The sequence below is a fragment of the Micrasema longulum genome, unplaced genomic scaffold, assembly GCF_059751315.1.
Source record: "Micrasema longulum isolate JH-2025_06_02 unplaced genomic scaffold, ASM5975131v1 h1tg000253l, whole genome shotgun sequence".
Taxonomy (NCBI): Eukaryota; Metazoa; Arthropoda; class Insecta; order Trichoptera; family Brachycentridae; genus Micrasema; species Micrasema longulum.
In genome coordinates, this window is record NW_028277458.1 from 148,263 (window position 1) to 164,882 (window position 16,620).

The following is a 16,620-nucleotide window of genomic DNA, read 5'->3' on the forward strand; positions in this document are numbered from 1 at the left end:
AAAATGGGGCTGTATAAATTATACTAAATAAATCACCATAATCATTCCGCTCCCTAGTTGGAGCAAATGGTATCCATGAATATATAAGACTAACATGAAATAAATAAAACCCTTTTAATAAACTGTCATTGCAAACTATAATATATGATGCTATGCAAAGTTGCGCAATGTAAGTGAAACTTTGCCAGCTCCTTAATTCAAGAAAAATCTAAGATCCGTGCATAAGAAAACAATGTTAAACATCTTGATTTATCTCAAACTAAAGAAATTTAAATAAAAATCAAATCAAAGAATAATATTTTTTTTTAATTCTAAAAAAATATGCAAAGTTGGAGCATTTTGTCGCTTGAGTTCGTTATTGTCAAACAGACTATTTTGAACAAAATTAAATTTATTGTACAGAAGTTCTGAGAAAGCCTTTAACTGTAAAATTGAAATTTTAAAAAATGTTCAAAGGGTTTTTGTTAGACAGATTTAGTCTTATGTTGTAGTTAGTATTTACGCCTATTTTGTAAAAAAAAAAGTAATTTTTTTTTGCACCACAACAGGCCAGTAGGCCTAATTACAGTGGTGAATTACATCACAGAGCACCCAGGCTTGAGAAAAATCACATTTTAATTTTTGTGTTCTCACCGGGAATCGAACCCGGAACCTTCCGTGTGTGAGTCAAGCGTCTTGACCACTACACCACGGAGGCTGCCTGCTGATTGAATTCTGCTGATTTGGGTTTTGGCTTATTGGATAAAAACGAACTGAGGCGGAGATTTGATGGTCCACAAATATTTTTATATCAACATATTTAAACAAAATAAATCAAATATTAAATTCGTTAATTAAAAAAGATATAGCGCATAAGATTGTTTTTTGACAAACAGAAATACAAAATCCGAAATCGTTTTTCCCACAAAAATGTATTTTATTATTAGCAGCAAAATACTCATCGGTTTCTAAGAACAAGCATTGCATTAAACTACTAACTTGTACATTTGGACAAATATTTTGCTGTTACATAAACATTCGCTTGTTTAACCTATTCTTAAAAAAAAAAAAAAAAAGACTTATTTACAAATTATATCTCAACACTAACACATATATTATGTGAACAAAATTACTGTGTACATAAGACAACAATTTCGTTTCGGCAAACCTGAGGCTAGTCATCAGGTAACATTGTATATTTTTGGTTTATTTTTATTTTACTAAATACAATCATGTAGATTTTATTAATACATGGTTACACGTATTTATAACATAATTGATCGATATGCTATATAACTAATAACATCAATGATCTTTTAAAAGTTGATTCACAATATCTAAGGTAAGAAAAGCATCTTCGAACCATGAATAATTTGCAACTATCACTTTGTTTTAGAAAAGGTAGATACTTTTATTATTGATTCCCTTAGCATCAGGATCTGGTAGCACTGGCAGCGGCCAAAACAAAAACCATAGATTTATTCAAACAAAAACAATATGGCCTCCACAGACAGCGGTTCGCTCTCCGAGCCGGGAAATGATTTAAGTAAGTAAATTAACAATTATAACCCATATTTCATATTTTGTGGATCGAAAATCACATGCCCGTAGTTTAATTGTGTCAGCCAACCATTTGGAATTATCGATTTTAATAGATTCTATTATTTTGACGTCGTCATTTTGCACATCATTGAGCATGATCTGTCACTTTTATGACATTTACACACTTTTTTATTTGACGTTGACGATCAATGATAATAACGTTTAATAATAAAGATGAAGAACATATTTTCCTCTTTCAATTAAAAAAAACATCAATATGTGTAAAATGAACTAAAAAATTTAGTAGATTAAATGTACAATAATAATATTATTTCTGCCTAAAGTAAGTCAGTAGGTATATTTAAATGTGCAATATCTAAACAGCCAAGTGTATGTTTATATTGTGGAGATCTCATTTTCACGGCAATGTTGGTAATGTATGTATGTCATGTTTCAGTACTACTCGAGAGAGTATTCCTCAGATTGGGCAGTGCAGAGTCCGATCAACAATTGGAACAATGCGTTGGAAAGTTCCTCCCTCCGGTACTTCTAAAGCTTGCCTCACCACACGAGCAGGTAAACACAATGCATTTAATAAATCATATTGTCATACCCCCGACGTTGACGATCACTTGGGAGAAAGCTTCCCTATCCTGAGCAGTGTGAAACAGCTCCTCCACAGTTCTAATCCTGGTCCATGCACGGATGTTTCGAAGCCAGGAAATCTGTTTTTTTCCGACCCTTCCATTCTCTTAAATGTGTTCAATAGAAAGAAATATTATAATCTATCACAACGTGGCTTATTGTCTGATAAACTATAGGATAAGATATTAGGTCACTGCTGGCAAAAAACAGTCAATAATGGGATAATTTCTGAACCCATCATGGCAGCGTAGAAGCCATCCAGGAAGCTGCGACCGTCGTCTTGAAAGGCCTAACTTTAGAGGACTATTAGAAACGATTTTCTGAGTTAGGAGGGGACTACTGTGAAGGCTGTTTAAAAAGTTTGGTTGCTAACTTTATTTGCCTGTGTTTTATTTACAAATTCTCAGAATTTAATTGATACACCTCGTAACATCAAAAAATATATCTAATTTCTGCTTGATAAGCTAGTGTAATTTGTATACTTTTATTATTTCATTTCATTTTTTTGCACCACAACAGGCCAGGAGACCCAATTACAGTGGTGAATTACATTACAGAACAACCAGGCTTGAGAAAAATCACATTTTAATTTTTGTGTTCTCACCGGGAATCGAACCCGGTACCTCCCGTGCGTGAGTCAAGCATCTTGACCACTACACCACGGAGGTTATTGCTATGTTCCATTGCAAACCAGTAAATTCGCGATTGTTAGCCTTAGAACAGACTATTATCTACTTAGGTGACAAATTGTGAATTGCAAATGTAAAAAAAATCTAAATGTATGTGAATTTTATTTTTCCCCTCAATCAATATATCATAGATTTAAGAATAGTCCAGAAACCGCTTACGCACATCAAACAGAAGGCGACTCAACTACTCATAAATGAGTAGGTTTACTTTTCGACCCATTAGTTTCTTTGTAGACGTCGCTCAGTACGTAACTCCTGATTTGAATTAAACTATGCCGTGTTGTGTCCTTTTAAAGTGTAGAAATACTGTATAGGATCTTAAAGAAACAGGATGCAATCACATTTCATGTGTAATAAGCAAATTAATGTGTATATAACAAATGCATTACTTAAAAATTGAATTATTTTTACATTTGTCAGATTGTCGAAGAAACAAAATAGAAATTTCGTTAGTGTTGCCAAGGTAGTATTTTTTTTTACCCTACCTCATCTTAAGAGATAATTAATGAAAATTGGATCTTTGATTAAACAACTCTGTGGTGGATATTTGACTGACATTATCTTCAAAACATCAAATATTATTTAACATGATATAAAAATATCCGTTTTACGTAAAATAAAATTTGTTTTATATTTCAAGTTTAAAGTTCATTAATTCAATTACTCTTTTTAAATGACTCTTCACTTATCTACTCTGTTGTGTCAATCAATATTTCCGCGTGCACAATAAAACTTTAGAGAAATTAACAGATTGCTTTTTTTTTACCTTACATTTGTATTTTTTTTTTTCCCACCAAGCAACATTACGCTGCAACCTCACGAATGCGCGCGGCGAAAGTATGGCATAGTGGGGGAATTATTGGACACAATCCGATGTATTCAAATATGGTTCTACTCTCCTTCTAGACTATTCTTAATTCTATGCCATATATTTAAAAATTTAGGTTCCCTATGTTTGTGACCGCATATCTCGGAAAGTAATCCATGGATTGACTCAAAATTTTTACAGAACATTGCATTTTAGCAGAAGAGTGTTTCTATATACTTTTTATTCAGATTTCAACGGAAATGGAACATGAACATTCTATGCCTTTTAAATTGACTCATAACTTGTCATAGTTAGCAAGTACTGAATGACAGTTCTTCACAAAGCTGCCATTTTATCAATTTTAGCCAAAGTTGCAATTTTCTTTCCTTATATTCTACAGCCTAGTCACAGCAATGCAAATTAAGCTATGTGTTTTCTCGGTAAATGTATAGTTGCTAGACTATTTTTATTTACTCTCCTAATAATTAATACCAGACAAAGCCACAGCGAAGCGTGGTCGGGTTCAGCTAGTATATATATATAAATATGTTTGTATGTATGTAAATCTTAATAAAAAATAAATGGCTGGCTACAATTGTGACATAAATAAATGAATAATCTGGGAATTAAATTTAAATAAATACTACATTCTGAATGTGTGACCACACGCTATTTGATGGGAATTTAGTGGATCCGCAGCTGGGGCGGTACGCATGAAGAGATTAACTTTCTTCTTGAAGTACCCTAAAAACTGTAAGGTTAATTATTTTCTCATATAATTTTTGTAATATTTTTAACCATTGATAATATTCTCCTTTCTTCAGGTGAGGACTAAAGTGATGGAGTTACTTGTGCACATTAACAAACGTGTTCGATGTCGATCTACGGTCCAGTTGCCTATGGATGCTCTCCTCAGTATGTACCAAGATGAAAAGGCCACATCCTTTGTAATTGTGAGTCCCCTATTATTTTATTTTGAAGAATTATATTTCTTAGAATAAAAGTTTTGAGTTTTTCAAATCAGTATGGAAATAATAATATGTACTAAATGTTATTTATTAAATATTTGTATATAACCACTTACCGACTTTTCTATGTCTACCGGTTTCGAGACGTACTCGTCTCTTCGTAAGGACACCGATTAAACCAACATGTAAAACCCATCATACACCTTCTCTGTAGTAGTTGCGCAAAAATATAAAACCAACATGTCATGCATTTTAATAAATAGCCCTTACAGGCACTGATAAGGTTATGAAAATATTTTATGTTTTATGGAAATAGTTGAAAAAAGAGGGACGGGATGAAGGGAAGGGCGTGAGTTTAATAGGTATAGGGTGACCATTACAATGGAATATCCTTGAACGGGCTATATTGAAAAGTTTTTTGATTTTTGATTAAAGGAACATTATTTTTTAAAGCTTTCCTAATGTGAAATATTTCCATATCATTTACTTTTAGCACTTTATTATTTGTATGTAAGATTTTAACTCCTGTATCTTTATCAGTCATGATTAAAATTGATTAGGTGATTTGCAAATTTGCAGAAATTTTTGTTGTGAAGACACCTCGTATATGTTGGTTTAATTGGTGTCCCGGTGAAGAGAAGGGCATGTCTCGAAACCGGTAGACATAGAAAAGTCGGTAAGTGGTAATGTAAAAATATTTAACATTTAGTAAAATGTTTTACAACGAAGTCAATGCTTTATTTATCATTAATATAATGATATGTTTTTGAGTTTATTATTTTTAAAACAAAAATACCAATGAATTATTTTGTTTTTGACTAACTTAACTTTGTTTTTAATTTTGTATAAAATCATTAGCTTCCATGTTCATGTACTTGTAATTTTCTCAAATTAAACGGTTTGGGTAGGTGGGAAGAAATTGCCTTATGGCAATATGCCCGCCCTTATATGTATATACATATATTTTATATGTATCTAAAGTGTTAAATAAATAAATTATGTATGTCTGTTGTGTATGAACATATTTTAGATTTTTGAAAATTCAATTACAAAAAAATGATAACGCATTAAGTCCTACTGAATTGCATTAATGCAATTTGCCACCTACGTGCTTAAGTAAGATCTTAAAATTACCTCTATTAAAGTTATGTATCTGTATTTAATTTGCTCGATTTTTAAAAACTTTTCAGAATTTCACAATAATCTATTTGACCATGGGATTTCCACGACTTCCTGCAGACCGTCAGCTCGAACTCTTACCAAAGCTGTTAACTTCCATCGCGTCTAGACCGCAAAGCCATCAGGATGAGTGAGTAAATTGTCCGTTCAATTCACTGTTTATTCTTATTCAAATCTTAGTATTTATATTGTTAATGTTTATTTGGTAATATCTTCTTTTTTTAAAATCTTTTCAGCATTCTTTTACTAGTGATGCCTGTGTTGGGAGATCTAGGAAACAAAGCTCCGTCGCTTAACTTGAAGGATAGACCACAACAAGCCAAAGTATTACTTCGCTTGGCTCTCGATCTCCTTTTGCTGCCTTATGGGTAATTTTATTATATCTCTTTCAAAATTATTTGATTCATATGCAAACATATTATTCATTTCGAATAATACAAACAGAAGGTGAAGAGTTTAAATATCTAAATGTATTAATGATCATACTCACTAACTCAAATAAAGGCATATGTTTACTTTATTGACTGACAGGCATTAACACCAAAAGAAGGTTATTAAACATTCTAAGATACTGTACTGTACATACATTGATATAATGAAGGACAATAAAAATAAACTCCAAATACAATAATATGTTTGTCTACATAAGACATAACAATTATTCTTGTATTATGTATAAAATTTTTAATAAAAAAATGTTAACACTGCTTTTAGTTTACTTTAGTATATTCTTTACTTAGGATTCGTTGAATCACTTAAAAACGTCAATAAATTACAACTATATAATACAATTCAACAATTAGTAAATTAAACCTAACAAACCAATAAATTCAAACCAACAACCAAATTAAATCAACAAACTAAAATCAATGAACACAAATCTAATGCCAAGCTGTAGTAGCTCTTTCCAAACAGCCTGTGCTTGACAAAATATATATTTTTTTTTTTTGTTGGCAAAGTCAGAATTTCAGGAGGTACCTTGTTGTAGAATCGTATGTAGTTTGAGGCAAAATAACTATCAATTTTTTGCAATCTAGCAGCAGGCGCAACTAGCATATCTTTATTTCCCATGTTGAACCTATGGAAATCTCTGTTCCTCTCAAAATCATAAATATTTTTATGTACATGGATCAAGTTTTCATAAATATATTGACATGTGACTGTCAATGGGTTGATTTCTTTAACCTTATCTCTTAAGTCATTCTCTGAGATTCATTAAATTATGTTGACTACCGTAAAATATATTGATATTGGTAGCATATTGGCCTTCAAGTCAATATTATGTATGTACATGCATTTGATGTATTGGCAAATGTGCGTTGATCAGTCAAGATATGGCTCTTATAAAATAAAATACTGTAGCGAGTGTTTCAAATCTTGTAGAGCTCTCCCGGGGAGTAAAGAAGCCGGATCCGAGTTTCCTGTGCCACCGGGACTATCCATGGTTGCATACAAAAGGCTCACTGATAAGAATTCCATGGATGCCTCACAACTTGAAAAGGTAATCCTGTTATTTCTTCTAACTGCTATATATATATTTACACATTCACGTATATATGTATGAATGATAAAGGTACACACTTAATTTAATTGAATATAATTAATTTATTTTAAACTTTATTTTCAGACTAAACAATCTATAGTCAAGTTTCTGAATAATGATGCCCTCGAGGACAGCGATACTCTTCTACCTCTAATTGTAGCTGCAGCAGATTCCAGGTTCAGTGTTGCCAACATTGCTAGTGTTGGATTGGGAAGAATTGTCAGGTCTGTGAATTCTGATGTCCACCTTTGATTATCGTCAAATGTTTCCTAGGGTGTCTTAAAATCAGTATTAGTATGTATAACAGTATTCATCAATATGTATCTTTTTTGGGTGAGTCCGTTTAAGTTGGATTCGTTCCGACATTTTGGCCACTATTGCTGGAACAGTACGGTTCCCGGCACTACTCACTACAAAAAAGGATGCAGAATGTGCCTACTGCAGATTGCGATACGGTACAAATAACTAAAGTATTCATTTATATTAAATTTGACATAAAAACTATATGTAATACATTTACGGACACTAAGTCAAACTTGGTAAAGTAACCAAACCCTGCTTTCAGCTAGCTAAAGTACATTTTCAAAAATAAAGAAGTCCCAGTTTGCTTAAAGAGACAAGTCTATGAATCGTGTATATTGCCAGTGACGACATACGAACTAGAAACCATGTCTGTGACACAGAAAAGTATCCATAAACTAAAATGCACGCAATGATCCATGGAAAGACAGATCTGCCTTCCTTACGAAGAGTGCAGTATCTAGCACTTTTGAGGACATTTTGTTAAATACGGATATTTTTTTAAATAAAATAATATCTATGTTTGTTTATAGTTCTGTGGAGTGGAATAGTGCTCGTGTAGTTCTCCCCATCTACACTCTGTTCCTTGGGGGAGGGGGTCCCTCACCCCGCGCCCCTGCCTGCACTCGTATCCGCCTCAAACTGCTCCACTACCTCAACAGAGCCACAGGATCCGCCATCCTTTACCCTCACTGTATACAGGTACAAAATATTAAACCTTGTAGATTTTTACGACCTCCAAGACACTGATAGCATTTTTGTTTAGTTTGCATCGATAGCATTTCTTGCTGACGTTTTAAATATGTTAAAAGTCAATATAACAAAGTGGATTGCTGCACAGGACTACAAAAAAATGAATGATGTACTTCGGCTATGCAGTGAATGCAACATAAAATATATTTCTGATTTCTTCTTGATGGTTAGTATAACTAACATACAGTAAAACCTCGTTTTTATTTTCCTTGATTTTACATTTTTCCACATTTTACACCGAAATGTTCAGGACCAATTTTTCTTCTTACACTCTCCTACAAATATTCGCTTCAATTAACGATTTTAAATTTTCATCACCCCGGTTTTACATGAATTTTTTTTCGGTATTTAATTGATGTGTCAAAAAAGACAAAATTATATCGTAATCATGGTGCTACGGTCCGCACGCCACCGCATGTGCCACGCGAATGTAGAATAAAAACAGGTAAACAACTAATAAAGGATAAATTATTGTCTCAACCTAAATTCAAAGCAGGTTCAGTGTAATTGACCTTTTTGTTTAAGTGTCTTCCTTTAGGGTTAGTTTTAGTTTTCATTGGAACAAAAACTCATATTGACTTATACAAATCATGATACGTGCAGTTGACAAACCTTTAAGAACAACGAAGTTTTAATATCAATAAATTGCGATGTTTAAAACATACCAATAGAAATATTTTAAGTTATAAAAAGATTGTTTAAAAAGTTTTCATAAAAGTGTGAAACAATTTTGCAGTGATCTATATGACAGCTCTTTTTAGTGATGCCATAGAAAAAAAAAGCGATACAGTATAAATACAATTTCCCATCATTTAGGGGAGAAAATACTGTACGTTATTCTACGCAAATTAAAAATTTATTTTCATTATTTTTTATTTACACATAAAATAATTTTAACATACTGTTTCAAATCAAAAAACAGATTTCATAATATTGTTTGAAAAAATACAAAATGTAAAAATATTTTTGGTGAAATAATTGAAAATAGTAAAAAAAAATTAACAATCCCCAATTATCACCGTTTTTACTACTTTTCTGGAAGTATATGTACACTATAATAGTGTAGCAAATTAATTACATTTTCATGTAATACATTTTTCATTTTCTCACTTTAGCATTTTCCTCAGTTTTACACTTTTTTTCTTTCTGTCTTGAAAAACATAAAAAGGGGATTACTGTATGTGAATTGTTACCTGTATCTTTTTTCTTTTTGTTGGTTTTCTTCTCTTCAGTATATATAAATATGTATGTATGTAAATCTTAATCCTTTGTCTGTTTGTATTATATATGTTATTTTACTAATGATTTGTTGTACCACATTCATCATTTTTATTTCCTTATAGGTATTATGATGAGAACTGGGTTGTACTTCCACTCCCACTGTAAAACATTGAAAAAAGATTATGACTCTTATTTTTTTTATTTTTAACAGGTTGTGTTTGCATCCCTGTTTGCACAAAACACAAATCCCCGCTTGAAGACCCTCGCTTTGAACTTCACAATGAATATCATTCAAAGGTCAGAATATACTTTTCTGCTGCTCATGCAGTGTATCATAATTTATGAATGAGGATAATTTATATATTTTTTAAATTACGAGACAAGTCTATTTATTTTACCAGATCCTTGTCTCGTATTATCTTTTAATTATAGTCTGTCCATAGAATAGCAATTTATCAAGAATGTGCATAAATGATACTGAAATTTAAATGAGCACCTCAACATGTTTGTACTATATGTTTGTGTTTCAATTATTATCAATTGTTACAGTGGAGACGTGAGTCAACTGAAGCAGATATCTCCTGTACTACTCGGAGGCCTACTCAAGTTGACCAAAATAGAGGAGGAGTGGGTGCATCACGCTCAAGCCTACACTTGTATAGGTAAACTATTTCCAAGTCTTGATCTAAACTCTAAACATTCTTTGATTAATAATCTAACCATAAGAAAAACACCTTTCATATAATATGTTTAATAAACTTTGTTATTATTCTCAATAGCCACGAATAAAAAAAACTGTATTGTTATCAAAAACATTTTTCACTTTGTGGTATGACATTTTACACTTATTTGTTTATAAATTTGTATAAACCACTTAATTTTTTTAATTATACTTCGACCGGTTTCGAGGTTACTACCTCATCGTCAGGAATTTAACTAACTTATAATTACACACATTGCTATTTATATAATAAAATATAGTATGAAAGAGACAGAAAATTGAAAGAAAGAGAGAGAAAGAAGATAAAATAAATCATAACGGGAATAGTTTTAAAAGAGGACTCGAAGTTAAATTTAATTGATTATTTATTATTTTGTACATTAATTCATTTTCAAATAATATAGCACAAATTTTACCTAACAATATTAGGCCAGCTTTTTATACTAATAATAACATAGGTAAAATATTAATAAATTGTAAAGATAAGGATGATAAATTAAATCATTCGGGAATTTATAAATTAAATTGTTTAAATTGCCCAAATTTATATATTGGAAAAACTTCACGTAAATTTAAAGTTAGAATCAAAGAACATATAAGATGTCTGAGTAATAATAATTTTTCAGAATTCGCAAATCATCTCATATCCGAAAACCATGAATTTAATCAAGAAACGTGTGTAGAAATTTTGCATGTCAATAAAAATGGTTTTCGTTTAGATAATTTAGAACGATTAGAAATTAGTAAAGCCATTAATCAAAAACTTCAAATAATAATTAATCAATTAAATTTAACTTTGAGTCCTCTTTTAAAACTATTCCCGTTATGATTTATTTTATCTTCTTTCTCTCTCTTTCTTTCAATTTTCTGTCTCTTTCATACTATATTTTATTATATAAATAGCAACGCGTGTAATTATAAGTTAGTTAAATTCCTGACGATGAGGTAGTAACCTCGAAACCGGTCAAAGTGTAATTAAAAAAATTAAGTGGTTTATACAAATTTATAAACAAATAAGTGTAAACAAAACTGTATTGCCTTCTTTCAGGTCGTCTAGTAGCTAAAGCTCCGTGCGCAATAACAAAGCAGTTTGAGATGTTAGAGGAATTATTTAATAAGATGCCCTCATCTCCGCTCGATCTACGCCTCGCTCTGCGAGAAGCCCTTTTAGCCATGGCAGGATCCTTCAGTTTGAAGCACTCCACCGCAAAAGGTTTTCATTTCTCTATAAAATCTTTCATTATTGCTTTGAAAAATGCGAGAGTATCATATTATTCTAAATCAATTATTTGTTTATTCGAGCAGTGGACAAACCGGAGCCAATGGAGGTCGGGGAAGTGCCGGTAGAAACCTCCGAAGGCAGTACTAGTGCCAGTACAGTCATGGATGTGGACCCTGCGCCGGAACCTGACCTGGACACAGACAAAACACTGATGCTCGTCGCTCTCCTGGAAAAGTAAAAGACTCAGTATTATTGACATTATTTTTAAAATTTCTAATGCAACTTGTTTATAAATAAAAAAAATTCAGCCAAAATTATCTGTAAATATTTTTTTCATAACTTTTTACTAAACTACACTATTTTCTAATCTCATGAGATGAGTCCATTGCGGGTGAATTGAACCGACCGACTGGAATAGTATTTTTTTTTATACATTTAAAATACGCATACAAGTATTATGTAGAGTCGGAGTGGTGAATTAGTTCAACATATTGGCTAACTTCACCATTTTCATCAACTTGACTAAATACATACGGGTAGTACATACATAATAATATAAGCCAGATGATTATAAATTTCCCAAAAGATGAATATGACTAAAAACTAAAAATAAAATAAATAAGCCCAGGCGAACATGACGAACGATGAGTAATGTGAGCTGAGCTATAAAAATAGCCAAAGTTCATGTAAACTCATTTTACAAAAATTTAGGCATAAAGCTCATAGAGTTAAACCTTTTTTTTAAAATATACGATGGAAATAACCTGCTATGCCTCTATTTTCAGGCTTGTCAGCAGGTAAGAAAGAATGAATATGGAAGACGGGTAATATACCACAGCACCGAGACCAATTGAGAAAACACCTTTATTGTTTTTTTTTCTTGTAACTGGCAGGAATCAAACCCGCGACGCTAGTTTCCCAGTTGGCCATTTAACCAACTGCGCCATGATGCCTGTCGAACGAATACAAAAATTTGACCATTTTGTCAGTTGCATCACTTTGGGATAAGATATTCAAAATAACAGATGAATCTGGCAATAGGGGAGAAAATACTGCCGATGAAAATACAATTATTGTGATTTACTGTCATGTTTTCCTGTAATTTTCTTCCAGGCACATGGATAGCGAAGATGCGATGGTGAGATTCGTAGCAGCTCGATACGCATCCGTCCTCTTCCCCTCAGATAGCCCACCGTCCAAGTACCTACTACTCTTGGCCAGCGGAGATTTGTAAGCAGTATTATTCCTCTTCTCATAGTATACTGTAGATTTTAAGTCAATTTAGATTTTTTTTAAATATATATGTTGATTAATATTTTTGTTATAATGAAAATATGAATTATAATATACCAACAATATGTTTATATACTACTGATTTTTACAAATTGAACGGTTTGAGTAGGTAGAAAGAAATCGCCTTAAGGCAGTATGCCCGCCCTTATGTATATGTAAACTGTATATGTATAAAAAGTATAGCAAATTTTGAATTACCGCGGGTGACGTATATTCGATTTTCGATTTTTTTTATGGCATTATGTTGGCATTTATGTCTCTAACTTATGCCGACAAGTTCGGGCATTTCGAATGTTCAGTTAATTTTTGACAGCTGCTTTGCTTGCACGTGTTTTGGCTCGTCTTCGATTTTCGCTTATTCCAAAAAATGGATCAAAGAATCGGTATCAAATTTTGTGTGAAAAACAAAATTAAGTGCGCAGATGCATTCCAAATATGGTGAAGCTACCTTGGACTGAAACAACGTTTATCGGTGGTACAAAATGTTCTCAGAGGGCCGAGAAGCTGTGAACGATGAAGAGCGTGCCGGACGCCTGAGCGTGTCAACAACAGACAAAAACATTGAGGAAGTGAAAAAAATAGTATTGGCCAATTGTCGAATCACCGTTAAAGAAGTTGCTGAGGAAACATATCGATTGGCTCGGGCCATTAAATTTTTACCAATGATTTGGGCATGAGACGAGTCGCCGCGAAATTCGTACCAAAATTGCTCAATTTTTACCAAAAACAGCATCGCAAAAACATTGCTCAGGAGCTGTTGGACTCTGTAAGCGACAACCCAAATTTGCTCCAGAGGGTCATAACTAGTGACAAACCATGGGCTTATGGTTATGACGTAGAAACCAAAGCTCAATCATCCCAATGGAAGCTGCCGCATAAGCCAAGAACGAAAAAAGCACGCCAAGTTCGGTCGAATGTAATGGTTTTGCTTACGGTTTTCTTCAATTTGCGCGAAGCAATCCCCCAGAAACGCCCGGATTTGTGAAAGAACAAAAATTGGCTTTTGCACCAAGATAACGCCCCTGCTCACACATCGTTGCTTGTGGGTGAATTTTTGGTCAAAAATAACACACTAATAATGTCGCAGCCACTGTATTCCCTAGATCTGCCCCCCTGTGATTTTTTCTTGTTCCCGAAACTGAAGAAGCCCGTGAAAGGACGACGCTACGCTATGATTGAGGAGATAAAGACGGCATCGAAGGAGGAGCTGAACAAGATGACAAAAAGATATTTTTTGCGATCGTGCGATAGTGCTTTGAGGATTGGAAAAAACGTTGGCACAAGTGTATATTATCTGGTGGAGATTACTTTAAAAGGGACAAAATAGATATTCATGAATAAATAAATGCTTTTTGAACAGACTACGTATAAAGTGTTTAAATAGATAAATTATTATTTTTAAAACTATAAATATGTTACTTTATCTATTGACTGCTCTACATCTTTGAATTTTTTATTGTTTTTAGGAAGGACGAAGTCAAAACGGAGGCTATCAGGTCTTTGTATGGCGTTACGCGACCGAGTGAGATAGAGGATGTTGTGCAGAATGTGACCCCGACAGTTGTAGAGCAGAAGACGATCAAGAATGACGAGAAGGAAGAGTTGCCTACTGCGGAACTGGGAGTTCCATCCTTCCCTGCCATGGTACACTACATCTGGGCTAACATTGCCAAGAGGAAAGAGAGCAATAATTCCAAGCATAGATTTGTAATCGGCAACCATGTCCTGCCGTACTCACCCTGTACTTACTACGAGGTTATTATTTATTTAAACTTATCAAAAGTTACTACTTATTCTTTTGTTAGATTTTATTTCATCAAAATACCTTTACCTAGATAAAATAAAACCAATTAATTATCAATATCATAAATGTAAGATTTCATAAACATGTACAGGGCATTAGAATGTTTAATAGCTTATATTAGTGTGTGCTCGTGTCAGTGAATCTAGTAAGCGTACAAATTTCATTTCTGTTAGTACGCTCACTAGCATGAGAAATTTGCACACATTGCATGCACACATTAACAAATGCTAATCAAGATTAGAATCGACTGTACATTGAGATATTTTTTTGTTTTTTCATTTATTTTAAAATTAAAAATCATATTCATCATCAGTCCCTTTCTGCATCTAATGGTGCATAGGGCACTGCACTGATGCACCAACCGCAGGATATCTTTATCATTTTCGTTAGGTACATGAAGGGGATATGAAATATTCTAATGCAAAAACATATTTTCAAATAGATATTTAATGATAACCATTTTATTTACCACGAGGCAGATGTTGAAAATACACTTGTATTATGTAATATTCAAATAGAAGACATAAGTTATATACATAGGTGTATATTGAGCCTCCTGGCCTGTTATGGTGCAAAAAAAAATTACAGACATGTCAATACAGGTAAATGTTTATATGTAATACATATTTCTTTTTACTCAACGGTGCTAAACAGGAGAAGCTGTGAACCACTATTTTACTTGTTTAATTTACGTAAGTCATTTAGATAGGCGAATTACAATGGAACCTGTTTCAGAAGCCTGTTTCAATTTTTATCCCACCACCTACATATATTGGTTTTCTTTGGCAGATAATGAGGTATTTGCGCATGTGCTTAAATCGGAGTGCTGGGATTAAAGATGGTTCTCCGCACCCCGGAGTCACTTCCCCTGTTTTAGCTCAGTACCTGACAACTAATCTACAGAAATCTCCCGACTCCATTCAGCACTACTTAAGCATGACAAAGATACTCCTCGCCGCTGGCCCTGGTAAGTACTTTCAAACATTGTAATCAATGACATAACTTTGGGGCATATGTGCTTACGCATTTTATATTTCAGATATCGTGCCGTTTACATGCCTCTTGGAAATACTCGGTTGTATTCCTAAGACCATGTCAGGAGACTTCGCGGATCAACTGCCATTTTTCCGTACACATTTCACCTCCAGTATGAGGGAAGATGTGCGTGACGCAGCTGCTACTCTGTACGCAATTGTCCAAGCCCATACAGCAGATAAATCTAAACTAGAGGAGGACATTCTAGATCTCCTCAAGCAGGCCAAGTCCAACCGTAATTTGGAAGCTCAGTGCGGCCTGATTGCAGCTTTCAGTAATTTATTGGAAAGGTCTATCATGCTCTGGCAGACTAAAGCCCTTACAACTCTCGGAGGAAGCGAGTTCAATGTCAAGGAATGGAAACCCTATATTGATGGAGTAACATTTTTGGGTTAGTTATTTCATATTGATAAATACCTAAATAATGATCTTTTATGATTAAGTAAGTACGAAACGTGTGAGAATTAGTTAGCAGTAAATATTGACTTATCCTAGAAATAAAAGGCGAGAGATATTTAAATACAGTCGAATTGGTTATAATGATCACGAAAATAGCGAGATCTCGGATGTAATAAGGAAACATTACTTGACATTTTTCCTATGGTTTTCTCCATACATTTATTCACTTTTGTAACGTGCTTCTTCTCGGACATACCTAACAAAAATATTGACAACAATTAAGCAAAAACTCTTTAATCGCTTAAAAACATCATTTTTTAAATAAGGATCTACGTATTAAAATCGAAGTATCCTAATTGATGTTTTCGCTGGCAACATTGACAAAGTATCACACATATGGTTGAAATTGCATGTAAAAAATTCAAGTTTTGTGAACGCAGTAAGTACCCGCTCGGCATCTCCTTGCAATTTACAACTCCTCGTATAGTTTATGAATGACACCCTTGTTTCGAGAGTTTT

At 33.2% G+C, this 16,620-nt stretch overlaps 1 protein-coding gene across 2 annotated transcripts in view; it reads left to right on the plus strand.

The window, feature by feature from the left end:
* The first annotated feature begins 1,465 nt into the window (after nucleotides 1-1,465).
* Nucleotides 1,466-16,620, plus strand: part of LOC148283190 (proteasome-associated protein ECM29 homolog) — a 31,469-nt gene continuing 16,314 nt past the window's right edge. Inside the window, exons 1-16 of one of the 2 annotated variants that reach the window (XM_088223880.1) lie at nucleotides 1,466-1,525; nucleotides 1,979-2,097; nucleotides 4,488-4,616; nucleotides 5,822-5,940; nucleotides 6,047-6,178; nucleotides 7,194-7,311; nucleotides 7,438-7,577; nucleotides 8,187-8,355; nucleotides 9,839-9,924; nucleotides 10,177-10,289; nucleotides 11,397-11,561; nucleotides 11,654-11,804; nucleotides 12,684-12,800; nucleotides 14,330-14,618; nucleotides 15,457-15,634; nucleotides 15,707-16,093. In XM_088223880.1, coding sequence (XP_088080006.1) covers nucleotides 1,477-1,525; nucleotides 1,979-2,097; nucleotides 4,488-4,616; nucleotides 5,822-5,940; nucleotides 6,047-6,178; nucleotides 7,194-7,311; nucleotides 7,438-7,577; nucleotides 8,187-8,355; nucleotides 9,839-9,924; nucleotides 10,177-10,289; nucleotides 11,397-11,561; nucleotides 11,654-11,804; nucleotides 12,684-12,800; nucleotides 14,330-14,618; nucleotides 15,457-15,634; nucleotides 15,707-16,093 — 2,461 coding nt within the window. In that variant the 5' untranslated portion in view covers nucleotides 1,466-1,476. Of the gene's footprint in view, nucleotides 1,526-1,978; nucleotides 2,098-4,487; nucleotides 4,617-5,821; nucleotides 5,941-6,046; nucleotides 6,179-7,193; nucleotides 7,312-7,437; nucleotides 7,578-8,186; nucleotides 8,356-9,838; nucleotides 9,925-10,176; nucleotides 10,290-11,396; nucleotides 11,562-11,650; nucleotides 11,805-12,683; nucleotides 12,801-14,329; nucleotides 14,619-15,456; nucleotides 15,635-15,706; nucleotides 16,094-16,620 lie in introns of both variants that reach the window. The other variant, XM_088223879.1, reaches the window with a different exon arrangement.